We start from the raw sequence: 14,509 nt of genomic DNA, 5'->3' as shown, positions 1-14,509 counted from the left end.
GTATCGTATGTACTGTACGGTATGTACCAACACCGATTTGCGACAGCTGTCTTGGAGACTTTGCCTTAGCGTTGCCGCGCCCGGACCTTGACCGGCAGGGTGTCTGCGAACCCAAGTGGACAGCTGCGTCCCGGGGCTTGAGCACGTCCCAGAACCGCCCCCCAAGTCACTTGCCGTGTCACAGGAGTCGAAAAGAGGAAACGTGATACCTCCCACCAGCATCAGCAATGAGATGAAAGATCAGTCCGGCCAGGTTTCCCGACTTTTCCAAAATCCCATGAATCGCCAGCTCTCCCCGTAGTACTGATGCAGCCGTTCACGGCCGTTCCATATCCTGCCCTCTCCCTTTGGCCCGCCGGGCTCCGGATGGAGACGGCACCGCCCCTGTTCCAACCGCCTCGGATACTCGTCAGCGTGGTCCGACATCAAACCGTTGCAGGAGCGCCGGAGCGGTTGGAAATCCATCAAGGGCTGCAACCATCTCGGGACTGGAAGCAGACCGCCCGCAGAAGCCTTCAGCTATGCTGCGGGATTCGCGGACGTCTCCATTCTGCGGCCGCCATATGCGCCAGGAGACCTATTGGGCCATCTGCCGAGCGATGCATGTGTTTGGGATTTCCGTTTATTACCAGTCGTTTTTCGAGCTCCCACAGCGAGGCGCGCAGCTCGCAGCATCGGAACGGGTCAGGAAGGCTGTTGATGGGCCACGCACATCCTCCTACGCTAGTTAATCAACTGCAACGCAGTTTTCACCCCTTTTACGAGGCTAGGAGCCAGGGCAGATGTTGCTCTGGGCCCAACATCCTGGCACCGGAAGCTCCACCCGGTGATGGCCCTCCCAAGGATTCTCGCCATGGATTTTAGCACGCATCGACGCGGTCAAGTGACGAGTCTCGACACCCGCCTCAGCCTCGCTGCTACTGCGTCTATGTTGCACCGCGCCTTACCGAAACGCAAGGCTCGAGCTTGAAGACCGGGCAAAACCTGCCACTGTAGCCGGCCACAGTGCGGGAAAATCTGGTGAGCTGATGGGAATGCTCCACATAGAATAGTCGAGGGGGAAGCGAAGCTAGGCTGGGGACGAGCGCAATCTTGAAACCCCTGGATCATTATCTCAGTTGCTCTTTTCTATCTACACAACAGCCCGTATCTGTATCCCGAGCTTACATTACAGTGGCGTTATTTGTGTGGTCCGACACCCACCGTTCTCACGCCACTGGGGACATTCATCCGATTACTCGGCGAGCGAGCCGACCCAAAAGAGAAAAAAAGAAACATGAATTATCATGTCGCAGGCAGCAATCTTGTGCGGCAATTCCCCGGGTTGAGAAGCTGGCTCCATCCAATGAGAGATATTCAGGGCATTCGTTTCATTCGTTTCCCACCACAATCCACGGGCGCATAGGAGAGATAAATCAATAAGTAGATGGGTTGTGGCCATTCAATTAATGGCGGCTGATGACGCCAGAGAGGCCAGATCGGTCTTGTAGTCCGTGCACCGCATACGTCATAGCCTCTCTTCCTCAGCGTCCCAGTGAGAGAGCACCTCTTCTGCCTTCGAATGACGGTCCCGTAGTAGGAAAGACGAGGCCAAAGATGTGCTACCTGTGTTAACTTTCCATCGCAGTCTTCTGCAAACGTTTCCATCAAGCATCCCATCACCATAACATTGACATTGGCATTGACACCACCAGGCATAATGGACGGCGTTGCGGGTATCCTGCTGGCGCTCATCTGCCTCTTTTGTAAGCAGTTCTGGTTGGCCTGCATCCTGCTGTTCCTCCGCTGATATGCTGGGAAACAGTCCCCCCTCTAGCTGTCGGCATCATGGCCGGCTGCGGCGTGGACTTACTGATCAACCTCTTTCTTACGATCTGGCTGTATGTTCTACCCAAATTTTGGTTCGACATACGGGGATCGGACCGGCTTTTGCTGACCCAACTTGTGCAACCCACCAGCTGGTTCCCAGGCGTGTTGCATGCCTTCTATCTCCTCTGGGTATACTATGACCGAAGAGAGAGAGTTAAAATGGGGAGCCGCCCTATCGAGCGGGCGCCGTTTGTCTACAGTGAGAAGGTCCAGAATGGCGGATTTGGCGGTTACAGCACCATCGTCAAGCCCACGGGCCAGTACTCGACTCTGTAAATGGGGAAGACGCGAGGTGCTCTTTTTCGGTTTCCTGTGTGTCTGTGGGTACTGGGATGATGATGGCAGAGACTCCGTCATGGCGCTAGGTGTTAGGCATGGTCTGGTCGATTTCTAGTCGATTGTGAACGCCGGGGTATGATACGTGGTTAAACTGGGATGGTTCTTATGAGCATGGAGAATCCGGTATTGCTGAAGGGAATCCAAACGCCATGTTGGTTTGGAATTGACGAGCAGAGGTTAAATTTAAATGTCTCATCGTTTGTGATGGAGGGGCAGGCCAGGGACTAACCCCGCTTGTCAGCCCCTGCATGGAAACTGCAGATGCACCGCAGACACACCGCAGAGACAGGCCTTTGAACGGCAGCCACGACTGCCTGCAGAACGCAGGCTTGCTGTCGTCCAATGGCGGCGGCTATTCTCAGCCAGTGAGCTTTGGATCTCAGCGCCGCAAAAGAGACGCAAAACCAGAGCCGAGATTGTGCGCCCGCCAATCTCAGGTTCGCAACGCGTATGCGGATTCCTTATTATCCTGCGCTGGACAACTGGTTGATCGAATCATTCGCGTCGGGCAGACGAGGGGAAGACGCAGGAAGGCGCAGGGAAACGCGGGGTCGGGGGCGACGAACGCATCAGTGGACGCCCACGTCAACGCCCGACTGCAAACGCCGCCTGGCTCGAGACACCGCAGGGGGCTTGTCATGTCGTCCATGGCTTGCCGTTCTCGTGCCGCCGTCCGAGTCCGCGAACACGTCGCCGTCATCCATTGACTCGTTAACACTCCTCCTCCCGTCTACCCGTCGCCATTGCCCGAAGCAGCTGAGCTGCGCGCCGCTGTTACCACGACGGCGCGCCTGCATGGTGCGGCCCATAGCCGTGCTGCTCGTCTAACGAAGCCTGCATCGAGCTCCTCTGGATCCATCCCCCATGTATATATACACTAAGCCGCACGCCCCCCGCCCGATGGACTCCCGAGATGTAAAGGCGGTCGCTGCGGTCGCTGCCAGCACAGAGCAGCCCTCTTCGTCTCTTCTTCTCCAGGGGGAAGAAGAGGACCGCTTGCCATCCCCAGGACCCACTACTCGTATCCCCGAGCTCTCTCACTTCTCGGCCTCCGAGCCTCCGTCTCCCACAGCCGCCGCTCCTCCCGAGGGTTCTTCCAAGTCGAGGCCGACATTGCTTCCCATCTCGTTCTCGCCCATCTTCTTCCAGCGGAGCAACGCCCCGTCTGCGTCTGTCGCTCGCTCGACTGCTGAGGGCAAGCCGGTCCCCCTCGCCGACAGCACCGCCGCCCATCGCACCTCGGCCTTGCAGAAGCTGAACAGCACGTACCCGTCTGTAGTCCGCCGCCACCAGTACGCCGAGAGCACCGGCGCCCAGAGCAGCACCTACTCCCAGCCCGTGCTTGTCCGCACTTACAGCGGGCCGTCGCCGTCTCAAGGTGCTCGCAGCGCTCGCCAGTCGAGCCGGACCCGGCACGCTTCTAAGCGCGTGCCCTTGCCCTCATCTTCGACCCCCGGCAGTAGCGGCTTCGCCAGTCAACCCATCCAGCCCACCCTCAGCGACATTGGCGTCGGTACCACCAGCAGTATTAACCACCACAGAACTGAGAGCAATGGCGCCGATGGCCGCGGAGTGAGCATGCCGCGCCCCCATAAGGACAAGAAGGGCAGCAGCAGCAGTACCAGCAGCAAGCTGCCCCTGCCCCTGCCCCTGCCCCTGCCATGGCCGTGGCACTCGGTGCCCTCGCGTCAGGAGCAAGAGGAGGCCAAGCTGCCTCCCTTAGAGGCGTTCTCGTTCAAGAGCTTCATGGCTGATATGCAGGCCCGGGAAGGGGACAACGGCATTGGAGCAGACCTCGACCGCATTGCCGAGATTTGCGCTCGTTCTCGATACTCTTTAAGCAACCAGTACGAGGTCCATGTAGCGCCGCACGGCTCCGGCGCTTCCTTCGTGTCGGGGGCTGGATCGTCGTACCCCTCGACGCCGCACAGGAAGAAGGGCCATAGCCGCAACAACAGCCAGGGCGTCACCGGCCCGACTCTGCAGGCCATTACATCCGTCGACGAGAATTCCACCCGATCCCACCACAGAAGAAGGAATGGGGCCCGACGGAGGAGTGTTGCCTACGGCACATTAGAGACCATTATGTCCTCGAGCCGATCTTCCGACGAAGACAAGTCCAAGAAGAAGTCAGCCGCCGAGCTGGCTGGTGAGATCAGGGGAAGGGCAGCACGAAAGGCAGGGTATCATGCGACTGGGTCGGGATCAGGATCAGCTTCGGCATCAGCTTCGGCCGGAAACGGCGGCAGCACAGATGCTGATTCTCAACAGCAAGCGTCCACAGCCGCCACCAACAGCAGCAGCCTAGCCCGGAAGAAGTCAGCTTCGTTCGCTACAGCCATCATGGACAGCGGCCGCTCCACCTCCCCATCTTCCCACCAGAGCCCGGCTTCGGCCCTCCTTAGCGAACCGGCCATGCCCCAAACCTCGAATAACCACCTCGGGGTGAGAACCGCCACCGGTCCCCACACGGACGCAGGAAGCTCTATACCAAGATCCTCCCCTCCTGCACTCATCGAGCCGCAAAGACCGCGGTGCGAGAGTCGCTCTGCCATGGACCACGCGCCCGATAACCAGGGGGGTGCACTCGGCGCGGCGTCGTCGTGGAGCACTTGGATACCCTGGCGGATGGCGGGACAGTCATCACAGGCGCATGCGGGTGCTGAGGGTAGCTTGAGACAGCTGCTGAGGCATCATCATTAGGGGTAAGGTAGGACCGGAGTCATTCTTTTGTGTGATGCTTGTTTTTTTTTTTTTTTTTTTTTTTCTCTCTCGGTTAACAGAGTAAACAACCTGAAATAACGGAAGGGTAAGGGATGGTTAGCCGAGCCCGGATGGTCCGCCTGGTTTACAAATTGAACAGAATACCGGGCGCTTCGTTGTGTTTGCGAGGGATAAAGCTCTGCATAGGGACGATGTAAACTCTAGACTTCTGGGTAAGGTGCGGTATAGTCTGGCATGGAAAGGGAAGGCTGCGCTCGTTGTCTGTTTAGGTAGACTCAAAATTGGTTCTGCTCGAGAATAGGGGAGTGTGGGGAGACACGTATGAGAGAGGCTCAAATTGTCTCGAGGGCAAGACGTGGTTCAGCAACGGATGGATGCGTGCCTGCCTAGGTAACGGGGCTTGTAGCCGGGTTACATTACGATATTACGGGGTCCCATTGGATATGACTGAATGAGTAAATGAATCGATTATAAAGGGAGGAGAATAAAATACCACTATGAACGAACCAGGTCCAACTTCATCTGTATAGCGTGATGTAGAGCGGAGCGGCCACCCGAAGGGATGGAAGGACTATGAGTTGAGAGCGAGTGCTTGGTCAATCCAGGGATAGAGCTCGGGCTAACAAGCAGTACTTCGGGTTCCTTTGGAGACGGACATCAGCTCTAAGTAATAAGTGTACAACGGACAACGATACGGTTTGAGCAGGCCGATGGTTATGAAAGCCCGAAGCCTTTCGGCTGGATACCATCTGAACTACCAACTAAACCAGGAGGAGGGTCAAAGAGAGCCGTACAACTAGGCATATGACCCACCTATGGTCTTGGTCTTCAGATAGTACAAGGCCATCTCCCTCCTCTCTCATAACCGGGTCTAATACCCAGGTAAGTCATGCGTCAGGGAAACATCCAAGGAGCCGGTTAACATCTGTCGGGGTAGAGAGGCGGGCTACTCTTCGTAGAAGGGGCATGCGATGTTTACCCGCGCTCAATCAAACCCTTGCGTCACCCCCAAATCATTTACAGCAGGTATTTAATTTAAAGCTTTCGAACCATTTATATTTTGTACCCGCGCTATGCTTCAGCTTGCTCTGCGTGTGCGGAAATTAACAGGACCTATTCCTAACTGCCCATCCGCCTCAGCGGCGTTCCATACCCACCCATTCCGGGCCAATGAAAAAGATATGGCCACGAACTATCTTAGTAAAAGTAGTTAGTAGTGGTGAGTATTCATACATCATGGTTCGCACATCGCCCGGCTTCTTCTCCCTTTCATAGCCGGCTGCCTGTCTCTATCCCTTTCTCAGAGCCCTGGAATCTGTCGGCTGAGGGTCAGGTCCCAACCCACCGCTACTTTCCCCTGATCCTTTCGATGGTTGCCCCTGAGCCAGTACTAACCTCCCGGATGCCGAGTCAAGTTCCAGGTCCCGACCAGCTTTACCATTGGCATCAATGTGCGGCCGCTTGGCTTCCCTTGGCGCGTCGCCACCCTCGTTTGGTCGCTTCCGGTCTCTGTCACGGCCACTGCTGTTCTCGGGTGCGTCCCCCTTCGAGGCCGACTGCGATTGGGCAGCGCGGGCGCGCTCCTTCTCTTTCTTCTCTTTTTCACGCCGGAGCGCTTTCGACTCGAGTTCGTGCCATTCGCCCCCGATATCTTTGAGCCTGTTGTCAAGGGAGTCAGTAACCACGTATACGTTCCTCGAAGCGGTTTAGAGGCGGGCATACTCAATCGCTTGCCGCGGAGCCGGCTCCTCCGTGGTAAAATACGGGTGTTGAAGGACCTCGGCGGCGGAGGGGCGCTTAGCTGGATCATAGCGAAACATAGACGTGAGTAGGTCAAAAGCGGCCGGGGTTAGGAGCTCCTTGTATTTCTCTTCGAAGACGTTTGGTTTCCGGTACTTAGGCCGGAGGAGCACGAACCAGGGCATGTCGACGAGGCCCGGCCAGTCCTTCCGGTTGGGTGTTCCGAGAACTGCGTGGATCTTCTGTAGTTGGTTGATCTCACCCCCATCACCGGGGAAGATGGCTCGTTTCGTAAATATTTCCATCAGGACGCAAGCGGCGCTCCATATATCCACCGCCGGGCCATACTGCGTCTCCCCAAGCAGCAGTTCGGGCGACCGATACCAGATCGTGATGACACGGTTCGTGTAGTCTAGGCGCCGGTGCTTGGCATAGAAGCGGGCCAAGCCAAAGTCGGCAAGTTTGAGAATGCCCTCGTTACTAACCAGTATATTCGCGGCCTTGATGTCGCGGTGCAGGACGCCCCTCGTATGTAGGTAGTCAAGACCTTCGAAAAGCTGTTGGGCTAGATGCTTCTTGTGCGCCGGCTCCAAGGTGTAGCTGGGGTGGTTGAGGAGACCCGTCAGATCGTGCGATAGGTACTCGAACACCATAAAGCATTCGTTTGTCTCGACCATGACTTCCTGTAGTTTGACGACATTCTTGTGGCTGAGCGAGCTGAGCAACTTGATCTCCCGCACAGCTGTCACGGGAAACCCGTCCCTCTCGCCCTCCATCCGTATCCGCTTAAGAGCGACCAGCTTCTTGGTGTACACGTTCTGGCCCTTGAAGACTTTGCCGTATGTGCCCGAGCCAACAACCGACTCGTTCCCAGGCTTTCTGAAGAATACCGACTTGGAACTCGCTAGATCTGGAGGAAGCGTCGGCTTTTCCTTCAGTTGCTTCACGGTTTTTTTCACCTTTCGTGTTCTCGGCGTCCTGTCTGGTTGTCTAGTCGGTTCGGGCGGCCTGCGATCGCTGGGACCACCGGGCCGGGTCCGTGCCGATGCCGGCTCGGTGGGAGCGTTCTTGGGGAACCCACCTCGGTCTCGCTCTGGCCTGGTTGGCGGGGCTTTCTGAGCTGCTGGTTTCGATGGAGGTTCGCGTGATGTCGGAGCTGCATTGAACTTGGACGATATCTCAGGCCTTGGTGCAGTTACCGTCGGTTTTGACGCGTTCTTCATGCTGAAGCTGAACTTGTTGGGGGTCTGCGATTGGGGCCCAGTCGGAGGAGGCCGGCTGGGAGGCGGCATTTTGTCTTCCTTTGATTGCTCTTCCTTGCTCGTGTCCTCTACCTGCAGATCCTTTGATGGTCTGAATGGGTTCTCGCTGTCTTCCATGCGGGCATCACCGGGGTCCGGCGCCGGCTCAGCATGATTGCTGGGAGACTCGGGGGCAGCCGCAGGAGTCGGGTCGGCATCCTCACCTTGCCCAAACTGACCTCGGCCATTACTGTTCTGAGGGCTCCATTGCGTACTTTTGAAGCCACCCCGGAGCCCCCCACGAGCGGCCGAGAATTGGCCACCCCGGAAGGTGCCTGATCCGCCCCTATGACCGCCACGGTACGGGCCCGAATTGTATTGCGCCGAAGGGCCATTTGGCGGATAAGGCGGGGAGTGCGCCTGGCTCGCGTGATAATGTCCTTGCGGGCCAGTGGGAGGTCCATAGTTGTTATGAGGGTACGGCGGAGGGTATTGGCTGCTGTAATGTGAGTTTTCGGGTTTTTTTTTTTTTTTTTTTTTTTTTTTTTGGGCGACAAGAGACTGAACTGACCTTTGGGGAGAAAATTGTGGTTGGCTGTTCCAACCCCGTCCGCTGGCGCCATACGGCGACTGCGCGGTCGGTGAGCTGTGAAATGAGGATGTTGGGGTTCCGTGTCCCGAAGACTGGCCGTAGCCACGGGCATCATACGGCCCTTTCGACGGATACCCAGACTGCATTTGGGGATTGAAACCTCCTCGGTAACTACCCCTAGCCGCCATATTGACCTCAATACTGTTGGCACCAGAAGCAAGATCAAACTTGCTAGATGACGGCGGCTCGTCGCGGCTCCTAGCGTTGTTAGGGTTAGAATGGCGGCTGCCTCGCGGGGAGCCGGGTGGAAAAGGACCTGGACGTCCCCGGGTAGAGGCTAGGCCGGGGCTAAGTCTGCGATACAACTCCGTATCGGATGAGGTTGGCGGCCGGCTACCCAACGGAGGAGAACAGCGCGGGCTGCGTGGACGCGATCTCGATCGAAGTTGGGTCGCGGAGTGTGGAGATCGATACCTGTGCCTGGATGATGCGCTTCCGCGGCGGTTTCCGTCGTCACGGTGTGAAGCCGCGCGGTCGTCACGAGGGGATCGAGATCTGCGTCTGCGGGGAGGACCGGGAGACCTGGAGCGGCCGGGCCGTCTGTTGCGCTTCAGACCCCAATCACGCAGTTCAGGGGAGCGGGAGCGGTGTCGGCCGGGGGACGGGCTACGACGATCCTTGGGCTGCGTCGATTTCGGTGGGATACTCTTCGCTAGCTTTTCTGGAAAGAGGTCCGGTCGGTCGTTTTTCGGCTGGAATTCGGTGCCAAAAGGTGGGCTCGGACCGCGCTGACGCTTGCTTGCGGTTGGCGACCGAGATATACGGCGGCGAGGATGGGGACCTGGATGCCCGAGAGAATCCTTCCTTGTCCTCGGGGATGGGGACGTGCGATGACGGCGTTCAGGGGAGAGACGCGGCTCGTAGCGGGGAGCAGAATCGCGAGAACGACCACGGCGACTGTGTGAACGATTGGATGGCTGGGCCGGACGGCGAGCGCGGTGATCGGGACTCCGGCTCCGGTCGTGGCGATGATACTGGGAGGTTGGCTGTGATGTCTCGACCGACCGGCCGCGTGGAGAACGACGACTCGAAGGAGGTTGCGGCGGCGGAGGATGGGCTTTGGAGTGGTGATGCTTCCGGGCTCGCTCTCTGGCTGGTTCGGAAGACCGATTCACAGAAACAGCGGCGGGCGAGACAGATCTACGTGAAGTAGTCATGCCGAGGTCATTCCCGTCCTGACGGCGGCTCCGGTGTTCCCAGCTGCCATTTGGTGATGCAGCAGTGTTCCGGTGCCGATAAAGTGCAGAGGAGTCGTCCATCGCGGCACAAGATTCGACATTTGAGTTTTAGTGGTCAGGGCGGCGGGCGACTTTGCCGAGAGACAGGGGTCGCCGCCCACGGTTCAGCCGCTAGACGCGCCAGCCAGAGCCAGGCGTTTAGTTGCATCCGCCCCCCTCCGCCAGGTATCCCGAAGTGCGCTGACGGTGCCCAGTTCGAACACTGAAAATGGCCACCCGACAGGATGCGATGCGTGAGAAGATGAGGTTGCAAGCAGAAACCAAGAGATGTCCTGCCTCAGTCCACGGTTTCGGTGCCGGTTGCCCTTTTCCTCTTCTTTTCCTTCCTTTTTTTTTTTTTTTCTGTTTCTGTTTCTGTTTCTGTTTCTTTTCTTTTTTTTCTTTCTTTTCTTTTTTGTTTTTGGTTGAATTATTGAGCGGATGGTGATGCGCAATAGCCCTGCGCAACCAGCAGCGATCGACTGTCCTTAGGTGACTTAAGGTTGTGGGGAGGAAGGCTGGTAGGGAAGCGGTCCCCAGGTTCCAGAACCCCCTCTTTTGCTGGAGCAGAGCTCGTCAAAACTGCCGGGGACCTAAAGCAACTCCTCGATAAGGCTGCTGTGGTGGCTGCAGGTGAGGGGCGACTTGCCCACGCACCATGCGAGCTCCTTGGTGATGTCCAGTCGCTCCTAGACCAGAGCTGGTAATCCCCCATGCCACTGTGAGCAGTGGGCGCTTGTTTGCTTGCGCATTGCCCCATGGTTGGCTCCCTAAGGGCACAAAGAAGCGGGATGCCGTCCGCAGGCATCTCATCCACCAGAGCCCACCCCAGGAGTATCCCCTCCTTATCCAGCCCTACAAACCAAAGCATATAGATGCGAAAGGTTTTAGGGCACTTCGTCACCAAGCAGAGACCACTACATACGGCAAGATACGCTTACGAGTGTAACCAAAGCTCCCAGTCCCTGCTGACCAAAGAGAGTGAAGCCACAGTCGCATCGCACGACCTTGACCAAACTCATCATAACCGTTAGTGGATGAATTGATCCTTGCCCTTCCCCTGTCATCATGCCCGTCACAGAGCACGGTGTGGGCGAGGCGACGAGGCGACGGCATTGTCAGTCGCCGGCAACTAGACGCCTGGCATGATTGTGCGAGGCACCCTAAAAAGAACGCCTGACGTGGTCTGCGCCAGCACCCAACTCGGAGGATATCTGGTACTTTTGCCGGGACACGCACCTGTCTAGACCGTGTAGAAACCGCTAGCGTGTCAACAGCACCCATATTGTTTCCTCAAACCCCCCCCCCCCCCCCCCCCCCGGGGTAACACTGTCATGGTCGACCAGATATTCTGTTGCTTAGAGAAACAGCCGTGACGCGAGCCACAATATCTTTGGAGGCTGCGAGTGTCTGGAGGCTGTGCTGTAAGGGCCGTTAAGTCGTTCTGAAGCAGTTTTCGACCCTGTCTCCTTAAGCGACACCCCGTCCCCCAAAAAGTACCATATCTAAGGATATCGGATGCGTGTGTCCTGGATTTTGTTGGTATGTGTGGTAAGAGGGTGTTGATAATCCAGGTCGGTCCAAGGTGCAGAAGTGCGAGCGCATAAGCATCTGGAGGGATGACGATTCCTCAGACTGCGCTATTCTATCAATCACCCATCATCAGATATGGATCCAACAACTTCCCCCAGGTCTCGAGGCTTCATGATGGCAGGCTAGGTCGATGCTGGCTCCCGGCGAGCTCTGACAGTTGCGCTAAAGCCCCGCATCTTGTGATCCTCCATGCGGTCGTCTTGATTCGGCAATTGGAGCAGTTCGGATGCGGAAAGAGAACGCTGATTTGCTTCTTCAGAGACTGTCCAATCGACAGTGGTACAGAACGATGGATATTAGGTTATGGCGACTCGCCGTATCCGGTTGATCGAGGACCGAGATAATGAAGGGAGGAAGTAACCAGGTTCAGTGGAGTGGCAGACGGAATCGAAATTTGGTTCATGTGCGCACGGTCCAGCTCGCGCATCCCGTGACTTTGTTTTGTCAGTTAATGTGGTCTGAGCGTCATTTCATTCCCAGCTTCAATTTTGTCACCAACTTGTATTGGGTGAAATCTAGCTTCTTCACACCGCTCGCGGAAAATGTTAGTTTCATCACTTTGTACTCTACATATTTGATGCGAGCCAGCAGGTCTCTGTTCTCTTTGTACATTCTTTCACAAACTGTGTCTATAGGTAACTACTTAACTCTTTGTCTCAGAAGCCGCATTTATGAACGTTCTATTTTTACCCCCGACAAGGGCGGGAAGGTTAACACTCTGTTTCGCTTGCTGACCCTGGTCCTCTTCCTACCTAAATGCGATTATCATACGGTCTCGCAGAACACACGGATCGATCTTACCTCGAAGTGAAGGCTCCTGAGAGCACATAAAATAGAATGACCGGTTGGGGGATTTCACGGTCCCATCAGTATTTCCTTGAAGCGGGCACCGACTACACGCCCGAGATAAAGCTCCATGTCATCGGTGTTTAGGCAGTCGAGGTTCAATAGGCCGGCCCCCCAGTTCGGCTTATTAAGGCCTTGGCTGGAGTTGGGGTTGGAAAAGTTGAAGTTTGGGCCATTGTAGACGCAGTCGTCAACGTCCAGCATCGCAACATCACCGTCTGGGTCCTCTCGGATGGCTGCGGTCATGACCTTTTCGCCCAGGGTTCGAAGCACATAGCAGGCGCCTGCTGGTAACCACAGTTCTTGAATCATTTCCGCTTCGCTCTTATCTTTCTGGCACTTGGCCCAATAATGGTTGAGGAGCAGCGCAGTGACTACGACCAAGTCTCTGAGCTCCTTGGGGTTGATGCTGCCGTTGATCAAGTACTCAATAACATACTCGGCTAGGGGCAGTCGTCTGGTGTTCCATTTTTTGCCGTTGTAGTTGTTATTGTGGTTGTAGTTACTGTTGTTTCTTTTGTTGTTATCGTTGTTGTTGTTGTTGTTGTTGTTGTTATTTCGATTTCCTCGATTCGCCCTATTGTCTCGGTTCCTGCTGTTGTCTCGATTCCTTCCACGACTACTACGGTCGCTCCCGCTGCTACTGTTGCGGCGGCCTCTTCGCGCCATGATTGCTGTGTGAGCTGGAGAGTTTCCTAGGGCGTTAGGTATAGACTGCTTGTCCAAGCGTAAGTTTGTTCAGGATGACAGTGTCATGATCTGATTGTTATCGTATAGTAGACGTACGAGCTGTTGCAGGTTCTGCTTAATATCTCTAGTCGTTACCTTTGTTCACGTTGTCATTTTCCGCCACCATAAAGGCACCTCAGCAGCGTCGCTCGGAGATGTCGGGTGGGCCAACTTCCGGGGGATGCCTTTGTTCCCGTCTGCATCTCTTAAGACAATGCTATTGTTCACAACCCGACAGCGGCCGAGTTCTTTAAAAAGTAGCATTGTGATATCGCCTGGCGCGTGCCCGGTTCCCTGCTCTTTGTTAGTAGATGATTGGTCCACAGATCCGCTTCCTCAGGTTACAACACATTCACAGAAGCTGGATATGATTTCGTAAGTGCAAGCAGAGTTCTGGGGGAGGGGACCAATCTCGGAACGGTACCAACCATTGGCTAACGTAACGGTCTCACTGAGACTCTGCTTACAACCAAGCTTTAAGGGAGCATTCTGAGAATGACAGATATTAATGTCACACTCTAATTGAACCTCTTTGATCCCTAATATCTCCGATCCGAGTAAAGAGCTCATGGTCCACTCTTCATGCCAGGTCGTGTCTGAGCCGCCCAAGCGAGCACGTCTCACATCGTGATTCCACTTGATGGTCAACCCATAGAAGGCCCCCGTGAGCTAGCAATGTCTTCACAACTGGGTAATGCAAGAGTCGTGATTGGCCAATGAGATTATTTCGTGGCATGATACCATGTCGCACAGGCGGCAAATGGTGACTAGTTGGATCTCGAGCTAGAACACGAGGCATGGGACAAACTTTCGGACTTACATAATTGTGGTGCCTCACAACACCCAGTTCTCTATGATTCTATGATGCAAACCGCTCTTGACCTCTTGCCCCTTCCACCGAGATCGTCGGCACCCTTCTATGGCCAGCTAAAGTGGTGATTTGCTGAGCTTCGGACGAGATGGTGCTGCAGTAAACAGGCTTCAGCAGATACGAGCTAGGACAGCTACAGCCTGCAGTTCGTGGGGCATGCGATTTTCTTTCGGCCGGTCATCTTGTGGAACCTGATGTGCGGGCGGCCACGAGACCCCGCAGCAGCTCGGAGATCAGTGTCGTCATATTGGCTGAGCGTTCGATGGGGCCGGTGGAGAACGGACGCCATCCGATCACCGGAATGACGCAGCAGACCAAAAGCCGCCAAGGCGGCATGGGGTAGCGCGGTTGCATTGCGCGGGCAGCAAAGAATAGGTACTCGACGGTTCCGTCGAGTGGGCCGAAACGGTCCTCAAAAATAAGAAACGTAGGGTAAGGTAAAGTAAGATAGGATTAATATTTCAGTTCGTTTGGCTGAATTGTGGGCACTTTCGGGTTGAGATATGACTGCAGCAGCCAGCTAGCTAAGGTACCATCCAGGTTGGGTGGTTGGCGGGTAAGAAAGTTCTGATGGGCTCTCCTAGTGTACTTCCCACCGTGCCTGTGTGGTGGAACTCGAATGCCGTTAGGTGTGCTGCAGGCATTGCGAGGAAACCTTACAGCTTTGGTGGCAAGGAACCGGGCTGCG

General features: G+C 55.8%; 5 protein-coding genes across 5 annotated transcripts; 3 read left to right on the top strand and 2 right to left on the bottom strand.

The window, feature by feature from the left end:
- Window positions 1-1,699: 1,699 nt before the first annotated feature.
- On the top strand, window positions 1,700-2,145 carry MFIFM68171_04584 (Plasma membrane proteolipid 3; the record flags this gene model as incomplete). Its single annotated transcript, XM_071060004.1, has 3 exons — window positions 1,700-1,745; window positions 1,805-1,880; window positions 1,959-2,145. 3 exons carry the CDS (start codon window positions 1,700-1,702, stop codon window positions 2,143-2,145), a joined length of 309 nt encoding a protein of 102 aa, XP_070916105.1.
- Window positions 2,146-3,108: 963 nt separating this feature from the next.
- On the top strand, window positions 3,109-4,911 carry MFIFM68171_04583 (Stress response RCI peptide; the record flags this gene model as incomplete). Its single annotated transcript, XM_071060003.1, has 1 exon — window positions 3,109-4,911. The coding sequence occupies one exon, from the start codon at window positions 3,109-3,111 to the stop codon at window positions 4,909-4,911; it is 1,803 nt and encodes a 600-aa protein (XP_070916104.1).
- A 1,310-nt stretch (window positions 4,912-6,221) lies between these two features.
- Window positions 6,222-8,693, bottom strand: LSK1 (serine/threonine protein kinase, CMGC, CDC2/CDK sub; the record flags this gene model as incomplete). The annotated part of the gene is made up of 3 exons (XM_071060002.1): window positions 6,222-6,591; window positions 6,655-8,409; window positions 8,485-8,693. 3 exons carry the CDS (start codon window positions 8,691-8,693, stop codon window positions 6,222-6,224), a joined length of 2,334 nt encoding a protein of 777 aa, XP_070916103.1.
- Window positions 8,694-8,881: 188 nt separating this feature from the next.
- On the top strand, window positions 8,882-9,718 carry MFIFM68171_04581 (uncharacterized protein; the record flags this gene model as incomplete). The annotated part of the gene is made up of 1 exon (XM_071060001.1): window positions 8,882-9,718. One exon carries the CDS (start codon window positions 8,882-8,884, stop codon window positions 9,716-9,718), a length of 837 nt encoding a protein of 278 aa, XP_070916102.1.
- A 2,512-nt stretch (window positions 9,719-12,230) lies between these two features.
- Window positions 12,231-12,890, bottom strand: MFIFM68171_04580 (uncharacterized protein; the record flags this gene model as incomplete). The annotated part of the gene is made up of 1 exon (XM_071060000.1): window positions 12,231-12,890. The coding sequence occupies one exon, from the start codon at window positions 12,888-12,890 to the stop codon at window positions 12,231-12,233; it is 660 nt and encodes a 219-aa protein (XP_070916101.1).
- Between the last annotated feature and the right edge of the window lie 1,619 nt (window positions 12,891-14,509).

This window comes from Madurella fahalii (genome assembly GCF_045866475.1).
Source record: "Madurella fahalii IFM 68171 DNA, scaffold_2, whole genome shotgun sequence".
NCBI classification, from domain to species: Eukaryota; Fungi; Ascomycota; class Sordariomycetes; order Sordariales; genus Madurella; species Madurella fahalii.
Note: the sequence above shows the minus strand (reverse complement) of the source record. Positions and strands in the feature narration are given on the sequence as shown.